The 20,968-nt window shown below is 42.6% G+C and overlaps 1 protein-coding gene across 1 annotated transcript in view; it reads left to right on the top strand.

The window, feature by feature from the left end:
• Positions 1-20,968, top strand: part of LOC309545131 (protein argonaute-1) — a 180,186-nt gene that overhangs the window by 94,206 nt on the left and 65,012 nt on the right. The window contains exons 4-8 of the mRNA XM_082244261.1: positions 4,095-4,276; positions 4,374-4,510; positions 4,783-4,917; positions 15,028-15,115; positions 15,199-15,346. Of these exons, the coding sequence (XP_082100387.1) occupies positions 4,095-4,276; positions 4,374-4,510; positions 4,783-4,917; positions 15,028-15,115; positions 15,199-15,346 (690 nt within the window). The remainder of the gene's footprint in view (positions 1-4,094; positions 4,277-4,373; positions 4,511-4,782; positions 4,918-15,027; positions 15,116-15,198; positions 15,347-20,968) is intronic.

Raw genomic sequence — 20,968 nt, 5'->3', positions numbered from 1 at the left:
GGTCATGACCTTTGTCCTGGGTGACATCTTTTCCTATTCTGTATTGTAAAATGCTGCCATCTCCTTGTTCCCAGGATTTCCCTTTCTTCTCCTCTTGCGGTCTTTAGGAGCTTCAACTCTTGCCTACCTTGCTCAGCTTTCTTCTTTAGCCTACGGCTGCACAGCAGCCTTGCCAAATGAATTTCAGATACCCCTACTTGCCATATTTTCCTTATGGTGGCGCATTTTATCTGTTGTATTGGATGTAGGCAGGTGAAATTCCTCCTCCTGCTCTGTAGTCTCTGGTAAGACAGTTCCACCTAGTGGTCTGATAGGGGACCTCATCTTAAGTTCTCTACCCATGCCTCATTCTATACATCCTTCTTCCAGGCCCTGCATACAGCAGTTAAATAAGTACACTGTAGGTCCCGGTCGGACTTGTACATCCTCTTTATTTTTTGAGAAGTTGCACCTCCTGTGCATTTTTCTACTAAAAAGCTCTGCTCTTTGTCATTTGGTGGGGACTCCTGAAAGACCTCATGGCCAACCCAAATAAAGTGTTTCCCTCTCTGGGGGATCCTCAAGAGTGGCTGCTCCTTCTTTATATTCCCACAAATAGCAGTACTTTTGCCCTTGATTCTCCTTCATCCATTTTGAGACTGGATAGCCCGGAAGCTGGTTTTCTTTTGTGTTCCAGAGGCTTTTTAGATCTTTTGGAAGCGTCTATTCTTTACCTGCTATGTCCTTTGGGACGGCTCAACATTTAGTTTTTTTCTCCCCATAAAGGTTTGTGTCAGGCATGACATCTATGACTGCGTCATGCCTCCCTTAGGATCTTACCCCTTTCTCCTAATTCTCTACTGAAAGGTTCCCCTTGGGTTTCCTCTCTTTGCTTCCAACTGGCTGGGTAGTCATTTTTTGCCTTTTTTTCACTGGGCTTATGCCCTCTGAGTCCATTCTCTCGTTGAGGTTGCACTCTGGGGCCTTTAAAGCACCTAACTTTCATACTCCACTTTCGGTTTCAGATCAAACCAGTGATTATTAGGCGGCTGTTGCGTCGCTGCTGTAGCTTGTTCCAGCAGCATGGTGTTTCGACTGTTAACAGTTTGTTTTGGGTCTATTGATTCTACTTGTTTTTACCTGTGGGCTTGTTGTTTCTGTTTAGCTGTTTTGTTGCCCACCCCCTTGATTATTGCTTGGGAATGTCCCAGGTTCTTTAAATCTTTTTCTGTGTCCTGTGCAGTAAATATAACAGGAATTTTGATGTACCTGTAAATTCCATATCTTGGAGTACAGTACAGGGCACAGGTTCCTCCCCGCTCTTCTCTATGATCTCTTTATTGCTTGCTAACAAACCCGGAGCCTCACAAATTGGGTGTGGTTATATAGGGACACTAGGGGGCAGACTCAGACAATCTTTTTGCCAATTAACTCCTCACTGACTGCTAATACAACAATAGAAGCAGTGCATCCAGATCAGTGCAACTTTGTAAGACCATCGGAACCATACCCAGACCCCATGCTGGACTGTAATGTTGCTCAGCAGTTTGTGCAATGCATGTAGTTAGCCGCAGTATTTTATACAAGACCAGGGCTGTGATCTATTCCTTTAACTGTGATCTATTCCTTTAAAGATCCCTCTGGGAGTATGGCCACTGTGACAGGCAAAGCCTGGGCCCTATATAGGAACATGGGAACCAGTGCATGGACAGGGAGGACAGAATCACCCTGTATCTCTGACTGTTTAGACTCAGAGTTTAGTCTCAGGTGCATGATCAGGTGTTACATCACACTATATTTAACAGCAAATTATGCCTAGAGCCCCTTATAAAGTACTCAGGCACTTTCTACTCTTCTTTTGCCATAAGGGCTTCACTACAGGATTCTGTACATCTGGGTTACTGCATATACCTTTTTTGGACACACTTACCCCATTTTTCTACCCCACTGGAGAATACCCTCAAATTAACATTCTGCAATGACAATGCTTCTCATGCAAGGGAATATTCGTCCTATCCTGGACCTAAAATCCCTAAACAAATCCCTTCTAGCTATCTGCAAATGCCCAAAGGACAATTTGCCTGTTGGGTGATAAACTTCCAAAAGTCTGCTCTTCAACCTTCTCTTTACCTGGAATACTTGGACCTCATTCTAGACACAGCCCAAGCAAAAGTCTTCCTTCCCGAGGAAAAAACTGCTTTTTCAGAAACATCTTTATCTTCACAAGAGCTGGAATGTGGCTACCACCAATGCAAGTCTAACCAGCTGGGCGGAGTTTATAAGCACTGGACCTGGCTTCTTCAAAGTCACCCTGTCAGATCCCAATCAAACCATGCCACAGCAGTGACCTAAATAAATCATCGAGTGGGCACCAGAAGCCTAGCAGTCCTGAAAGAAACATTTTATACTCTCTTTGGGAAGAAACCTACAACCCCCATACCAAAAAAGTTTGGACGATGTGTAAAATTTACATAAAAACAGAATGCAGTAATTTGCAAATCTTATAAACCTATATTTTATTCACAATAGAAAACATATCAAATAATTACACTCAGCAGAAAATTTACTATTTTAGGAAAAAAATAAGGGGATTTTGAAATTGATGGCTGCAACACATCTGAAAAAAGTTGGAACGTTGCATCAAAAAACTGGCAAAGTACAACTCCAGTTCCAAAAAAATTGGGACAGGGTCATGTTTACCACGTTGTTGCGCCTCACTTAGAGGTGTACTCACTGTTGTTGCCGGAGGTGTAGACATTAATGGCTGTGTGTTATTTTGAGGGGACAGCAAATTTACACTGTTATACAAGCTGAACACTCACTACTTTACATTGTAGCAAAGTGTAATTTCTTCAGTTGTCACATGAAAAGATATAATAAAATATTTACAAAAATGTGAGGGGTGTACTCACTTTCGTGAGATTGTGTGTCTGTATGTATATATATATATATATATATATATATATATATATATATATATATATATATTTGTGTTCAATGGGCTGTCGATGCACATGAACACACGAAAACGTGGTTTCTTGTGCTGAGGTACATGAGGCATGCATCAAAAAACAACGTTCTGATCTACTTTTGTAAACACAGTATGCAACAAGACACAGCAATTGTATTTTGTCCATTGTGGTGCACAGCAGCGCACTTAACTTAGTAAAATCAATCTGATATTGTTGCTTTGTTGGATTTGGTACAGAGACACACTGGGGGACTTCAGCTCTCTTGAGCAATACTAGGCTTTTATATACATATACATATACATATACATATATAAAAAAAGTCTAGTATTGCTCAAGACAGCTGAAGTCCCCCAGTGTGTCTCTACCAAATCCAACAAAGCAACAATATCAGATTTTACTAAGGGGAAAAGAGCACATACTGTAGGTGCGGCAAAACACAAAGTAATACAAATAAATTGTTGTATGCAATACATTTGAAGCCACACTGCCACATACTCACCTCAGAAATGATTGGTAAGGCATAGCAATGCATTTTCTTTGTTAATAGCACCCTTAAGTTAAGTGCGCTGCTGTGCACTACAATGGACAAAATACAATTGCTGTGTCTTGTTGCATACTGTGTTTAAAAAAGTAGATCAGAACGTTGTTTTTTTTTCGATGCATGAATCATGTACCTAAGCACAAGAAACCACGTTTTCGTGTGTTCATGCGCATCGACAGCCCATTGAACACAAATGGTTCTATTAACACAATGTGCCTCAATGTTTGTTGCCGGGGACATGAAGTGTAAATGGACCTTGACAAATAAAGCAAAGTCACTTTGTATACAGATGTAACTGCTAGAATAAATATATATTTAAAGGGCAATACTACTCTGCAGTTTGTGAGGAGATACCATGAACATTGTGGGTGCTCATACCATACACCTTCATATACCTATTGCCTCACCATTTTATAGATCCTACCGTATCAAAGGTCAGGTGCTCAGTTGCACAGCTTGAAAAGGTGGAGCACACATGAAAACTTAAGGACTGCATTATGGTACTTTTACAGTGATAGAGAGGAGGACAAAATTTACTTGTCACCTCACTCTTTTTCTCTTAAAACATTTGAATGAAAGTCTCATTCTCAACTCATCCACAGGTTGATTTTGAGGTGACAATCCCAGGAGAGGGAAAGGATAGGATCTTTAAAGTGTCCATAAAATGGATGGCAGTGGTAAGCTGGAGGATGCTCCATGAAGCTCTGGGAAGTGGACGAATTCAGCTTCCTCTGGAATCTGTGCAAGCCCTGGATGTAGCAATGAGGCACCTGGCCTCAATGAGGTAAAAAATCTTATTTCTGTATTTCTGAATAGTTGCTAAAGAGAAGACTATGTGACATTAGGAACTAGTTCACTCAATGAAAAAATTTTGTTTTCAGGTATACCCCTGTAGGGCGGTCATTCTTTTCACCACCTGAGGGTTACTATCACCCGCTTGGAGGTGGGCGTGAGGTTTGGTTTGGGTTTCACCAGTCTGTACGCCCAGCCATGTGGAATATGATGCTTAATATAGATGGTAAGTACAAAAGTTGTTCTTACTGCATTGTTTTAAACAAAATGCAAAGCCCAAAGTGATATAGAGACTGCTAAATATCTCGGTTCAGCCTCTGTTCATCAGCACTGTATATTGCTCAGTTTACGTCAATATAAAATACTGCAAATAATGAAGAAAATAAACCATATGTATGTTTTATATTGTATATAATAATTTGTGCTTTTAAGCTAGTGCATATCTTGTAATGACTTTTTTTCTCTGTGTCTGAGAAGTCTTCTTTTCTGTGTTTTCAGTATCGGCTACAGCCTTCTACAAGGCCCAGCCAGTAATAGAATTCATGTGTGAGGTGCTGGATATTCGGAACATAGATGAACAACCCAAACCTCTCACAGACTCACAGAGGGTTCGCTTTACTAAGGAGATCAAAGGTAAGTTGTTTTTGAATGGTGATGCTAAATGAGACAAAAACAGTGGCTGTGACCATGGAAACTAGTTTATTGTTATTCTGGCAGTCTTGGAAGCTTTCGATCAGTGTTTGTTGTAGAAAGTGACAGCACTAAGTTGAAAGGTCTGCAGTAATCTCTAAATGGGTTGATCCTTCTTTAAATTGTTTTTCGATCCTTGTCCAGTTTTGAGTGACAAAACATTTGATTTTGGGTGGAAATCCACAGGTATTGCGATGTTGCAAATTACTTCCACTACAATTTTAATTGCTTGTTTGTTCCAAATTGAAAAAGGATGTCATTTTATTCATGTAAAACTTCCAAAGCTGCCTTGTACCTGGCTAACATTAGTCTACCTAAAATTGTTTAATCTTTGAACAGATGGGGTGTGCTGAAATCACCCACATGTTTCCTATATCTGTGACTTGTTCTATGGAATACTTAATCCCAAAGCATCAGGTCTTTGTGAGACTGTGTGGGTGAGACATGAGGTCTAAACCAGATTCTCTAGCAAAGGATCTTTCTAGTTTTACCAAGAGATAGGCAGACCTCTTGTGTCCTGTTATAACTGAAATTTCTAATCTTATCACTTTTTATTTGACTACTAATACCAGTAAAAAAATAACAGCTAGGAATTTTTTTCATTTGCTTTTCCATATCCCTCCCGCTAGAACGTATTACCATGGATCTGGGAATAAATATTTGGTAAAGAAAACCTATCCTAACCGGTAGAAATAAGCAGATAAACACAGATCAGTTGCCCCAGGGTGCTGATCAAGCTGACACACCTGAATCTCCCTTGCTGCTGGTCATTCTGAGAATCCCTGAAACCTTGATGAGAATGCAATATGCAGCTTTCAAATTTCAGTATTATTGGAATCGAGGGTTCATCTCACAATGTAATGTGTTACCCCTCAAAAGATTGTCTGTGATCTCAATTTGGAAGGTAATGGGAGCGTTCCTCAGCACTGACTTTTCAGAAACTCAAAATTATGATTTAGACACTGCATAAGTATAATAGCTATTATTCTCAAACATTCGACTGTGTTGTAAATGTTTTCAAGGCTAATTGTACTTATACAGAAAAATGAATATGGGAATAACTGTCCCAAGCTACAGAGAAGTGGATAGGAGCTTTCTTGGGCTGCCTCAAAGAGAAAGGTAGTCAGTTTGAGATAGATCCCGCTCATGTGTATGTAGCTTGAATGCAGGCACATCAGTCGTAATGCAGAAGGCACCTAAATGGTCTTGCTTAAAGTGGTTGTAAACCCTTTCCATATACCCAGTGAAGTGAATAGCCTCAGATGATACACAGAGATGAAACAAATCCAAATCTCCCTACATAGATTTTACTTGTATATCTGCTGCCTTCCCCTTTCTACACTTCTTGGAAAGTGCAGATCATGTTCGAGTCTGGACTTACACTGCGTGAGAGCTGATTGGAGGAATGGGAATCCTCCCCTCCCCCTACACATAGGCAGAGGAACAAAGGAACATGAAGAGCTGTATTCTGAATGGACCAGCTGCCTGCTAATCTCCCTCTAAGCCCCCTCCCCGACACAGACTTTCAGCTATTGTTATCTTATGTGTCGGAGAGCTTGTTGGTAGTGACTCCGCTGATAATGGTGCACCAGAGAGAAACCGTACTTAGAGCTTTGGAGAGATGTAAGTAAACGCTAGAGATTGTGCTTGGGTCAAATTTCATGAATGGGGTTTACAACCACTTTAAAGTATATGTCAAGGCAAAAAAACATATGGGCGTTATGTGGTGGACCCTCGGTATTTCAATTGACTTCATATCAATACATGTATATCCAAAGGTACAGAAGTAGTTTATTAATACATATAAAAAATTATCAAAAAGGGCAAAATTAAGCACACAAACATATAAAATATAAAATCATATGTATTCAGAGAGCAATCCGAAATGGCGTGAGATGTACCACATGGAGCTTGCCTACATGTTTTGCGGTGCAGGCCCCTTCTTGAGGGCTTCTTACTCCGTGTCTAGTTCTACAAATCTATTATACACAGACTAAGCAAACATAATCAATATATACATAATGAACACATATTCACATAATAAAAAGTAAAATAAACATTGCCCTATCCCATGACATGGAGGGGGTGGGGCAGACAAACAAACAAACAAAAAAAGGAGAGAAAAAAAAAAGAAGAAAAAATAAATGGGTAGTATGAAACACCTACGTAAGGTGCATTAGGTGTGTTCAGGTGAAGGGGGGACTTCCAGTGACAAGCTATCTTGCTAGCCTCAAACATAAATGTGAAACAGCAAGGGGTTCTGTGACAGATATATATGCTCTATATACAAGAACACAACAAACTGCAAACAAAGATGTTATTAGTCACCGGGAACCCCACACGTTTGATGATCAGTAAATTAAAAGCAGATGAAACAAACAAACAAACAAACCTGGCAGATGAAACAAACAAACAAACCTGCCAGATAAATAAAGACCAAACTAGAGCTAACCTGAGTAGGATAAGCTGATAGTGCTGGCAATCCCTCCCACGGGTTCACAAGATCAAACGAGTCCTTGATAGGGGTACTCTCTCTCTATTATATGAAACAGACCATCAGAACTACACCAATGAAATCAGAAGATCATGATAAATTAAATTGTATCTAACTCATAAAGGGGGTTCTTACCCAAAAGGTCATCTCAAATCGAGTTGTATCCACACTCCCCCCCAGATACCAGGGCAAGTGGAGGAGATAAAATTCAAGAGGCGTGCAGCGACAAGTGTGTCTGGGTCTCCAGAGGATCAGTTACTCCAGCAAATGACCCCTCAGTAGGCTAGCCCTTAGAGTTTTTTTTTCCAGAATTATACCTACCTAGGTGAATGCCTAGGGCCCCTCTACACGAAGAACCGAGCAATCGAACACCACCAATTGCTCGCTTCTGACAGCTCCATCAGCAGAGAGCTGCTGACTGTCAGTCAGCAGCTCTCTGCTCTGCCCCCTCCTCGTTCACTGGTGCGCTGGGCTGTGGAGGGGACGGAGCTGCCGCCTCAGGCTCTCAGGGGCTCGCTGAGAGGCTGAGCCGGGTGGCGTACCAGGGATTTGGCAGATCCTGACTCCATGGTCGTTATGACGCGGAGCCTGGACCAACTTCTGTGATATCAGCAGAGAGCAGGACTTCAGCCCACTCTCTGCTGAAAACGGGTTACAGGAATGCAAAATTAACTGCACTCCTGTGATCCAAACAAGCTTTGGCTGTACATGTCCTTTAAATAATGGATAGGGGCGGCCCCTAGGGAGCTGGGTGGATCCTCTATTGCCAAGGTAAACTAAACCTAGGAGGAAGAGAGGGAGGTGTGTGAGGCATCACTAGTCGGGCGGCCAAATCAATGGTGTCCTGCTGGCTGGAATGACTGCCACAGAAAGTCCAACTAAGGGGGGGAAGTGACATATGATCCAGACCATTTCCGCTGAGGCTGGAAATGATGCAGAATTGCGTCGCACAAGATGACCACCAAACCGGAAGTGCGTTCCAATGCCACATGACACGACAAGGAAGTGCATCACAGCATCAACATCCCCCAATCATGTACGCAAAAACCAGCAGTAGATGGACCCCCAACGAGATCCAACAACACAGACACAAGAGGTGATATCCCCATGCCCCCCATACATATATACCAAAGCCAGTATGAACAACATATGGGGCACACACCCGCAGAACATACCAATAGCAACATGCCCAACAGCACCAAACATAAAGGACACCTCAAGTCATCGCCAACGGCCATCAGTACAGGCCAGAGCCTACTCCATATCAACCATGCATGAATCTATATTGCAAATATTCATAAATATGAAGACAGGAAAAAAAAAATAAAAGGAATAGGGCATATAATTTCATTCACCCTTAACCCGGATGTATCTGATTAGAGCCAAGAGAGACCTAGCATGAACCTACACAAGGATGAAAGAAAGAAAAAAAAAAATCAAAATAGAAACAGAAACTATCTATCCCCTCTATCTGAAATGATGTACAATCTGTGTTTACATCATCACGTTACCTGGTTACAGTATTCTAAAAATGACACCCAAAGAGCACAGGGGAATGTTGGTGTGACATCAGGCCTCTAAAAAGGGGGCATAGCTAACAAACCCATTCAGGCCAGGGGGATGGTTGGCCCTCAGAGTAAAAACCCACCGTGATTCCATAAGCAAGATGGAATTGTCAAAATTATCACCATGAGGATTGGGATGTATCCTATCGATAGCTATAAATTTAATGGTGTCTAAGTTACACACATGGCTATCCCCAACATGTCTTGCAATCGGGCTTTCAGGGATGCCATTCTGAATGTCATTGACATGTTTCTTGATTCATTGCCAAAACAAAAGTTTGGTTTTGCCTACATAGAAGGCATCCCAGTTGCCTTTCATTAAGTAAATGATGCCTTTCGTTTCACAGTCCCTTAAAATATGTATAAAGCGACAAAAATCGCAATGTCTACAATGGAACGTGCCCTTGGGGCGTGTTCCGTATAGATCTGATATCTGTCAAAATGACTGGAAGGAAGACTACCGTTAATGAACGATTCTTCTTGAAAGTGATCCGTGGACTGGGATCTACAAGGTGTTTGATAGTGCTATCCTGCGTGCTCACATGGACTCTCTAATGCTTTTTTATATGCCCGTTTGAGGGCCTTGTGACTATATCCTTTTTTGAAGAACCTCTCTCTCAATGCATCTGCCTGTATTTTAAAATCCTTATTGCTAGTGCAATTTCTTCGGATACGTAGGTACTGCCCCACAGGTATCCCTTTAATCCAGTGTCTAGGATGAGCACTTTCTGCATGCATTTTTTTCCTAATATTTAAGGGCTAGCCTACTGAGTAATTTCCTGGAGTAATGGTTTCTCGGGAGACCCAGACACACTTGTTGCTGCACGCGTCTTGCATTTTATGTCTTTTACTTGCCCTGGTATCTGGGGGGGAGTGTGGATACAACTCGATTTGAGATGACCTTTTGGGTAAGAACCCACTTCATGGGTTAGATATGATTTAAATTATTGTGATCTTCTGATTTCATTGGTGTAGTTCTGATGGTCTGTTTTATATAATATAGAGAGTACCCTTATCAAGGACTCCTTTGATCTTGTGAAACCGTGGGAAGGATCAGTTATTTTGCCAGCACTCTAGCAGTTTATCCTACTTAGGTTAGTACTAGTTTGATCTTTAATTATCTGGCAAGTTTGTTTGTTTCATTTGCTTTTAATTTACATGTGGGGTTCCCCATGACTAATAGCATCTTGTTGTGCTCTTGTATATAGACCATATATACTATTTGATACAGAACCCCATGCTGTTCCACATTTATGTTTGAGGCTAGCAAGATGACTTGTCTATACCCCTTTTTTTGTTTGCCTGTCCCCCTCTATGTCATGGAATAGGGCAATGTTTATTTTATTTTTTTATTATGTGAATATGTATTCATTATGTATATATTGATTATGTTTTCTTTGTCTACTGTATACGACCCCCAAGTCCTATGATAAATCTCTCTGGAGAAAGGCTTTCTGGCCTTCAATAATGGAGGTATGACTGCATCAGAGGCTCCTCGATCATTTATGCCTCGTACACACGATAAGATAATCAGACGACTTATCGTTCGCATTTTGTTGCATGATACTAGTATTGAATTCAACAATGCATACTAAATGTATGATTTTTTTTTTTTTGTACGATTCTGGAAAAGCTTCCTGGTTGCATAGCTACGTATCGGATAGTGCAAAACAGAAACAATGACAGCCAGGCTTTTTGCATGTTATTTTCGTGTTTCTGATCATGCGTAGTCTTAGTCTATCGATTTTTAGCAAACGCATACTGTACTGAATAAACGATTGTCGTTCGCTATGCTATCGTACCACAAAAGTTTAGTGTTTGTCCCTTCGGATTTTGTTGGACGAAATATTGTGATTAGCTGTTGAAAGCTGTGTACTAATGATCAGATTATCGTGCGATCAATTCAAAAGCGTTTTTTTTCGTACGATTATCTGATCGTGTGTACGAGGCAGTAGCCTCTGGATTTAAATAATTAAGCCGTTAAACCCAGCATTTGTAAAGGGCCATCCACCGCCAAGTTTACAATGTCGATGTACCATGCCCCCCTGGGCCAAGCCGGTGCGATTACAATTACCAGCATTTTTTCCTCCCAGATCCTGAGTAAGAGACACGGACGAAGCTGAACTGGTGGGAATGCATAAATTAGGGAGAAATGGTCCCACTGTGTTACTAGGGCGTTCACCCCAACTGCCTGCGGATTCTTCATCCTGGAGACAAACCTGTCTAGCTTTGTATTTAGCCTGAATGCTGGAAGATCCACATCTGGTGTTCCCCAATACACCCTAGGTATGTAAATAGACACCAGTGCAAAACAAGCAATTTGCTGGATAGAATCCTTCAGGGCATCGACCACAAAACACAGGGACTGCAGAAACTCTGTTAACCCCTCACAGTCTGCCTCAGCATGTGATGGGTTCTTTTTTTACCTACCGTTTAATGCAGTCCTTAAAGTGCCACTAAAGGCAGAACTTTTTTTAAGTGTTAGAGCAGATTAGAACATCTGTTTTATTGCTTTCTGTGCCCCTGTGGGCCCCCGTTCACATCGGCAATGTCAAATCACAGCCTATTTCCGGCAACGGCACCATCCATTGTCCATTCATTTTGATGCCACACCAATTTCCAAAAGTATTTCCTGCACTACTTTTGGCAACTTCAGGGGTCATTTGTATAGACATCTGTGCAGTGAAGCTGCACAGAAGTCTTTCAAATCGCCCTCGAACTCGCAATAAAATGTGGGTTTGAAATCCTGTTCAGCAGAACTCGCACAATTTCAAACCCGCCTCCAATGTGAACGTACCCTTAGGGAGATTTACTTTCCCTATTTGTCACATTTACCATTATTCCAATTGGAAGTGTCCCTTGAAAAGCAATAGAAGGGAAATCTTCCAAATGGGGATACTAATTCTGGTAACCTAGGGGGTCCCCAAGGGATTCCCCTAATTTGCAGGGATTTCCACTTCCACTTCCTTTTTTTTTTTGTTCTTAATTCCAGCTTCCAAATGTACCCGTATACCATTAATGTACCTCTGTTGCAGAAAAAAAAGCTTTCCCTGTCATTTAGGACAGGCCTTACATCAGCCTCCAGTGTGTTCATAGAAAATTTGTCCATTACTCCCTGCTCCGTCCTGAAATTTGGTATTTGGGACGAAAAAAAACAATAGAAGGAAGTACTTCACCAGCTGACCTCATTAACACACCCCTGCATCTGTACTTCCCCCTCCAGGTAATTGCTCCCACTCCTCTCTGCAGTTGCTGCTTTTCCAATGCAGGCAATGCCAGCTCTGTTCTCACTAAATACACAGCCAGGTCTTCCTCATTTTGTATGTTACCCCCTTTTTGCATAGATTGTTCATTTGGCAGAGAGTACAGGAGCTGAACAATAACAGTCTATGTAGAGCAGAGCTATAGTATTGAAAACAGGAGAAGTGTATCCCTGGAAGCCTGTAAAGCTCATCATACACAATACAATCTGATTATACAATCTACCATCAACTATGTAATGCAAGGGCCTGCCTAACTGGATACAGAGTTATTGGATATATAGGTTTGCCCTCTTATTATATAGTTTTGGTAAATCTAAAGGAGTTCGTATAGAGATTGTACCACCAGATTGTATAGTATAGTACAGGTGCATCTAAAAAAAATAGAATATCATCCAAAAAGTTAATTTATTTCAGTAATTCTATTAAAAAGTGAAATGCATATAAGAAATGCTTGAAATATATCACTCTGTGTGTAATGAATCTATATACTATATGAGTTTCCATTTTTGAATTGAATTACCAAAATAAATGTACTTTTTGATGATATTCAATTATCATTTTTTTGAGATGCACCTGTGTCTACAAATAAAACTAACTAGTCGCGCTTTCAGTGCCATTAATTGTTAACATCACCGCAAATGCAGACGAAAACTCACATTTTGCCACATGAAAAAACTAGTGCCAAACGCATCATATCATGCAGTAAAAAACATGCAACATGCCATAATGTCCTATGAACTACTGTGCCACGTCTAGAGCAGCCTATTGCTATTAATACGTGCCGCAGGAAAAATTAGCCAAAAAACATGTGCTCCCACTATGCTAGGTATAAATAGGTGTCTGAATGCGAAATTGGTGTGTTTACACAAGAACAATGAGGCTCCATTCACATCTGTGAATGCATGGCAAACTGCAAAGAAAATGTGTGATTTGCAGCATGTTTTGGAGACACGCTGCAAATGTGCATCGCACTTGCATTGCCACTGAATGTTAATTGCACCTCAAGCATGGGCAGCAGGCATGCATCTGCCATGTAACAAAAGCACTGTGAACGCACCAAAAGGCCTGGTAAAAACCACACTTCACTCTAAAAAAAAACGCATGCAAGAATGCAAGTTCCTGCTATGTGGAAATGTGAATGTGGCTCGACAGCTGAGAGTCCATTGCCTCCTATTTACGTGGTGTATAAAAATGGCCATACACTATGCAATCTGAATATACAATCTCTGTACAATTTCTTTTAGCTATACTAAAACTGTTTTGAATAGGTGAACCTACCTGATCAATCTTTTGAATTTGTAGCAATTATCTTCTAAACAACAACAATATATTTAGACCTTCCTCACGTGCCCAATACAGAGAAAGCCTGCCCTGTGTTACCTCTGCTGCATTGCCCATGATATCAGATCCTGCTACTGTCAGAGAACCATAGGAGCCAAAAAGATGGGTGCTAGCTCCACCTCTGTTACGCACTTCCGCTTCCTCTGTGCGTGCCTGCGCATGCACAGACTCCACTTGCATGCCGGATGTGCACCCCAGTGCACATCCGCCAATACTGCTGACAGAAGAGAACCTCCTCACAAGGAAAAAGCCAGTAAGTGCGTCATCAGCTTATAAGACATGAGACTTTGACCCAGAGCAGTTCCCAAAGGAATCTAAACTTCTAAATATGCAGCAGCACAGGGAACACAATAAACACCACTGCCTCTTGTGGACAAGAGAGGGAAGACATCTTGGGCAGCCTTTACTTTGACTGTTAAAGGGCCTTATACTTGCAGGGACTCTCACCATTCTCATCACGAGATTTGTCCATTACAAGATCAAGATCCAATCTTCATCCATCACAGCGGGCAATACCTAACCAGATCCTCAAGAACTTGATCCCCCTTTCTTTTGGGGTTCACTGCCCTGGGCCTGTACAGCTCCCTGCCAGAAACACCTTTGTCGGTAAAAACCAGGGTCCTGCACCAACTGACTGCCTGACATCAATACCTGCCTAAACGTCCATTTTCATCAAAGGGTGGCCCGGGTACCATCCACCCTAGCATCCCAGCTGCAGGAATGGATCCGGGTGGCCAATCTCCTAATTCCTACTGGAATCACTTGAGAAACTGGTACCAGCATACAGAGTTGTATTTTAGTAACCAACACATTTCAGACACTTGGAAGAAAACAAGGAGCTTCCTGAGTGGGAGGGATTATATAGGGGATTTTTTTTTTTTTTGCTGCCAGTGTTCATTCATCTATAGGTGGCGCATAATCCTGGTAGGCATGATTCCTAGCCTACTCTGTGTCCCGTGATGTACTATTAAGAAAAGGATCTTACAGATAAAAGAAATGTTACTTTTTTTTTTTTTTTTGTTTTTTCCACTCATCGTGCAGATATACCAAAACACTTCAAGTAGTATACATAACAGACCAAAAGTAACAAATAAGAGAAGTTCACTGTTAGGGTCTACATAAACGTTATTATTACTGATTTTGTTACACGTTTTTTTTTTTTTCTATAAGGAAAGGTTTAACATAGGTTTTCATCAGCACCAACTGTGTAGTAAACCTTTGCATGTTGCAGATGTCTTGCAGCAAGCATTTGTAAGCAAGTCAGACCCACCAAGCACTACGCAATTCCTGGTTTGCATTTTAATGCCTATTTATGTGACCAGTGTGCTTTTAGGATATTGAAGGCATTGATATAGTGTGAAATCTGGGTAACTTGTCATCTGATTGGCAGGATTGAAAGTGGAGGTCACCCACTGTGGGCAGATGAAAAGAAAGTACAGAGTTTGCAATGTTACTCGCAGGCCGGCCAGCCACCAGACGTAAGTAATATTAAAGGCCATTAATTATGCCAGTGTGAGAAATGAGAAAAGTTTTTAGTAGTATATTGTCTTATGTGTCTTAGGTTCCCACTGCAGCTGGAGAGTGGCCAAACTGTGGAGTGCACAGTAGCCCAATATTTCAAGCAGAAATATAATTTACAGCTAAAATATCCTCACCTTCCATGCCTGCAGGTGGGACAGGAACAGAAGCACACTTATCTACCTCTGGAGGTGAGACCTTGCATCATACTTCAATTCTCCCTGATATCTTAGGAATAGATGTTTCATGTTCTAAACCTGTTCTAGTAAGTTGTGTCCTTACATTTGCAAATCGTGTCAAGCATATTAAAGCACAGTGGAAAGCATCTGAATATTTTCTGCTGTTTTTGGCACAACAAGCAAACTTACGCTGGGCATGCTTTAATAGAACTTTGTACGAAATATTTAGTTTTAAGAAAGTTTGTTTGACAGTTAAATTTGAAGGGGCAGGATGGAAAATGAATTCCTAAAAGTTAATTTGGCTTTTGTTCAAGGAATAGCATTCTTTCCAAAAATGAATGTTAAAAGCAGATTAAATTTTTAGGTACTTTTGAATTGAAGACATTGAATGTACTGAGAATAAAAATGTACTAGTGTATTGCCAGCTTTACAAGGCGTGCTGTCTAGAACAATAAATCACAAGGCAGTGTGTGGGAGAACCTCTCATGTTACTATCCTGGCTGACCAGGCTAATGAGTCTTGGGTGCTCTGCATACACCTACTGTAAAGTTGCAGCCATGCAGCCAAACCATGTTTATGATGAGCACAGTTTCTAGTAAGTGTGTATTAGGCCTCCGTATGGGTTTCCAGTGGCAAGAATCAGTGGATTTTTGCTGCTGGAAAGAATTGTGAATGTAATTGGTGCCAGCTCTGCAGCTAGAACAAAGTAATGATAGGCTAAGAGGAGTCATCACTGTTCGCGTATATTCACAGAACTATCAGTCACCTGCAGTTAAGATTGGATTAGGGATCCTAGACGCAGACAAATGAGGGCTTACACCTGTCATCCCATACGCAAGAACCCGCTAATTTCTCTATCGTTCATTGGCAGACGCAGCTCCATAATCATCTTAATCATTGGGTTATGCTGCCCCCTACAGGAGTAGGACACTAGTTAGGAAAAAACATTACTACGCCTATGGGGCAGTCCCTGCAGGCATACACCCACTCACTCTGCTATAGGATTCAGTTTGTTTCTGCCTAGTTTAGGAGTAGGTCCTAGTTCCCGGCTGGGACTTCGGTCTTAGCTTGTTTTTTTTTATTTTAAAGGGAACCTTTGTTCTAAATTTATATTTTTCAGCTAGTAATGTTCCATGCACACGCAAATCCCAGAAGTCGGGCAAGGTTTTCCCTTGTCCTGTACTTTGACAAAATTGTCTCTGACCGATGGGGGCGCCTAAAACACGTTAGTGGTGCCGAAGCATTTTAAGAGGCGTTATCCATTCGCTGACTCTGTATCCACAAAATAGACCACTTCACCGAAGGTGGACCATCTGGTCTCCAGACTGAACAAATCTACCGTGGTTCTGGTGGAGGAGTCTCCGGTCTTTAAAGACCCTGTGGATATAAGTATTGAGTCTCTGTCTCGCCACTTACATTTGATAGCGGGCTCAATACTGAAACCGATCTTCGTGATCACTCTGGTGTCCCAGACCATAACAGAATGGGCAAATTTACTAAAAAGTGACCTGGAAACAGAACAGCTCCCTTTGGGCTGGCAGAGCTAACGGACCAAATGGTTCAAGCCCTACAATTTATATGTGATGCTTCGCTAGATGCGACCTCCTCTTGTAGCCAGAGTATCCCCAGTAGGGGTAGCCATTAGACGCATGATGTGACTAAAAAGCTTTTCTGAGGACCAGGCTTCTAAATAGGCTCGATCACAGCTCCCCTTAAGGAAAGACCGCTTGTTTGGATCCTCATTGGATGAACTGATCAAGGGGCTTACAAGTGGGAAGAGTACTCTTCTTCCTCAATCCTCCAAAGGGCAAGTCACCACGTAATAGACGGGGGCCTTATTTTACAGCCCAAAGGGAGCTTTTTGGGGCCTCTGGTATGCAGGAGAAAGAATCTAAGCCATTTAGGTCTTCTGGGGGTTTCCAGAAAGACCAGGTCGGGTAAGCTGAGAGCAGGCCCCTCCAAATCTGCAGACAAATCCCCGTCTGCGTGAAGGGACGCCCTCACCCGTATCTGGGGTGGGTGTATTTGTTTCTTTCCGGAAACCATGGACCTCCTTGATTCAGGACAAATGGGTCCACAAGCTGATCAGATCGGGTTACAAGATCGAATTCAGGTCCCGACAGTCGGACAGATTTTTGCCATCCAATCTCCACCTATCTCAAGATCGGTTGCGGGACCTACGAAGGGCAGTACAGGACCTGTTGTCGCAAGGGGTGATTGTACCAGTTCCCTCCCAGGAACGCTTTCAAGGGTTTTATTCAAACTTGTTTACTGTTCCCAGAACAGAGGGAAAAGTGCATCCAATTCTGGACCTCAAGTCTCTGAATCACTTTGTGTGAGTTCAGAGGTTTCGAATGGAGTTCATTCGCACAGTAGTGGCATCCCTACACCAAAGGGTCTTTTTGGCCTCTATCGACATCAAGGATGTGCACATCACATATCTGCACATCCCTATTTACGCTGGTCATCAGCGTTTACTTTGATACACTGTAGGAGAGGAGCATTATCAATTTGTGGCGTTACCCTTTGGTCTCGCCTCCGCAGGGTCTTCACAAAAGTGTCGGCTCCAGTTTTGGCTTTACTGCGACAGCGGGGGATTGCGATCCTAGGGTACTTGGACAATCTTCTCTTAAGAGCGGAATCCCACTCAGTTCTGGTGGGCGATCTGTCTATCACTGTCCGAACTCTGCAAGAGTTTGGTTGGACTATCAATTTCAAAAAGTCTGCTCTGGTCCCAACCTCCAAGTTGGTTTATCTGGGACTGACTCTGGACTCCGCTTCGGCAAGGGTGTTTCTTCCCCCGGAAAAGCTGCAAAAGTTGCAGAGGGCGATTAGTTTGCTGTTATCCAGCAACCTGTCCTCTCTACAAAGTAAAGAGACTCACTGCTCAAGGTGATCCAGAAGCCTCATGACCTACAGCGGTGCACGCCCTGGCTCGCCTCCGTGGATAATCAATAATGAAAAGAAATGGCTGCACCCCAGATGTGGTCAAAATCCAGGTTTATTACTGGACATCCCAGTGTGACAAAAGGTGGCAAGGTAGACGCGTTTCACACACTAATATGTGTGCCTAATGATTACCCTTGAGGCGGTTCCGTTTGCTCAGTTCCACACAAGACCTCTGCAAAGGAAAATTCTGGCCAGTGGAACAAAAATTAAAATCACTGGACAATATGATTCGGCTGAGTCACAGCACAAGGAGTGCTCTTCTGCGGTGGCTTCACTCGTTGGCCTTTCACCAGGGCTAGTCCTTCCTCCCATTGTAGGTCCAGACTACCGATCAATATTCTGGAACTCAGAGCATTAAAGCTTTGCCTGAACCACTGGACAAATCATCTACAGGGTTGTCCAGTTCAGATTCAATTGGACAATGCCACGGCCGTGGCTTACGTCAATCATCAAGGGGGCCCCAAGAGTGTGTTGGCAGTCCGGGAGGTGGCCGAGAGCCTGATATGGGCAGAAAAGTTTGTTCCAGCTCTTTCCGCAATGCATATCCCAGGAGTGGGGAAATGGCAGGTGGATTACCTGAGTCGTAAGGCGTTTGATCAGGGGGAATGGTCCCTACACCCTGAGGTGTTTCACCTGATGTGTGTCCGGCGGGGGACACTCAACGTCTACCTGTTAGCCTTTCGACTCAACAAGAAGGTTCAGAGGATTGTTGCCAGGTCTCAGGATTCTCTGGCTGATGCCACAGATGCACAGGTGGCTCCTTGGGGGTCAGTATCTGCTGATCTATGCGTTCCTGCCAAGGCTTCTGCGCAGAATGGAGGCGGAAGGATTCCTGTCATTCTTGTGGCCCCAGACTAACCTCGCCGGTCTTGGTACGAAGATCTGGTAAGGTTTGTTGCCGATGCTCCTTGGAGACTTCCTCTCAGGGAAGATCTGTTGTCTCAAGGGCCGATCTTCCATCCTAATTTACTGTAGTTGGCTTTAACGACATGGCTGTTGAAAGCCGGGTATTGAAGGATAGGGATCTTTCTGACTCAGGACTCAGGGATTTCTACACTATTAAAGGCTTGAAAATCTACTTCCACTAAGATCTATCATCGTACCTGGAAATCGTATATCTCATGATGTGAATCGCTGAAGGTGCATCCACGCTGCTTTTCAGTGGCTAGGATTTTGGCTTTTCTCCAAAGAGGGGTCTAGCAACGTTGGCCTTGAGTACCATTAAAGGCCAAGTGTCGGCTTTGGCTGTGTTTTTCCAATGCCCTTTAGCTACACGTGCTTTGATTCACACTTTTATTCAAGGGGTTCGCCATATGGCTCCTCCGATATGGTCCCTGTTACCTCCGTGGGATCTTAACCTGGTACTGTCTGTTCTTCAAAAACCTCCCTTTAAGAACATAAGGGAGATTCCTCTGTTCCACTGTCACAGATGATAGCCTTTTTGGTGGCTATTACCTCTGCTCACAGAGTATGTGAATTGGCGGTGCTATCCTGCCGTTTACCTTATCTGGTGGTCCACAGATAAAGTGGTACTTTGTCCTAATCAGTCGTTTCTTCCTAAGGTGGTTTCTGATTTCTATTTGAATGAAGACATTGTGCTTCCTTCACTCTGTCCTAAGCCCAAGCATCCCAAGGAAGTTGCCTTGCATTCTTTGGATGTGGTTCGGGCAATTAGGGTTTACCTGGCGGCTACTGAATCTTTCAGGAAATCAGACTCTCTTTTTGTCCTCACGAAAGGACCTTGAAAGGGATTAGCTGCGCCTGTGGCGAACATATCCAGATGGACCAAACAGACGGTGGTACAGGCTTATTCACTAAAAGGTCAGATACCACCTTTCCCTGTGAAGGCACTTTTTACTAGGTCGCTGAGTGCTTCTTGGGCTTTTCGCCATCAGGCATCAGTGATACAAGTTTGCTAGGCAGCAACTTGGTCGTCTGTGCACACGTTCACAAAATTCTACAAAGTAGATGTGTTGGCATCCTCAGATGCTTCTTTTGGCCGCAAGGTTTTGCAGGCTGCTGTTTAAAAGAGAAACATTTCTTGTGTTTCTAGGTGAGCTCCAGTTGTTCCTGGTTGAGCTCCATGTTTACTGGTTGGCTAAGTTTAGCCTTTGGCGAATTACGTTCTTTCTCTGCATTGTTTTCCCACCCCTCATGCAAATACTGCTTTGGGACGTCCCGATGGTTAAGAAGAATATGGAGCTGCATCTGTCAATGAACGATAGAGAAAACTGGATTTTTGACTTACTGTAAAATCCTTTTCTCTGAAGTTCATTGACAGACGCAACACCCGCCCCTCTATTTCTGAGTGGGTTGGAGTTTTTCCTCTAACACTGCTTGCAACAAAACTAAATCCTATAGAAGAGTGAGTGGGTGTATGCCTGCAGGGACTGCCCCATAGGTGTGGTAAAGTTTTTTTCCTGCCTAGTGTCCTACTCCTGTAGGGGGCAGCATAACCCAGTGGTTAAGCAGAATATGGAGATGCGTCTGTGAATGACCTTCAGAGAAAAGGATTTTACGGGAAGTCAAAAATCCAGTTTTTTGCCCCTGGAATCTGGTTTGAGTGAAGGGTATCCGTAAGGGTCCTTTTAAAAAGTAGCTGCATAACTTTAAACAATATGGACCCACTCTACACTGGGCTCTGAATCTGATGTTTACCTTACATTTAAAATCAAATGATAAATA

The sequence above is a fragment of the Pelophylax lessonae genome (assembly GCF_965119305.1).
Source record: "Pelophylax lessonae genome assembly, chromosome: 2".
In the NCBI taxonomy this organism is placed as follows: domain Eukaryota; kingdom Metazoa; phylum Chordata; class Amphibia; order Anura; family Ranidae; genus Pelophylax; species Pelophylax lessonae.
This window is presented reverse-complemented; position numbering and strand designations above follow the sequence as displayed.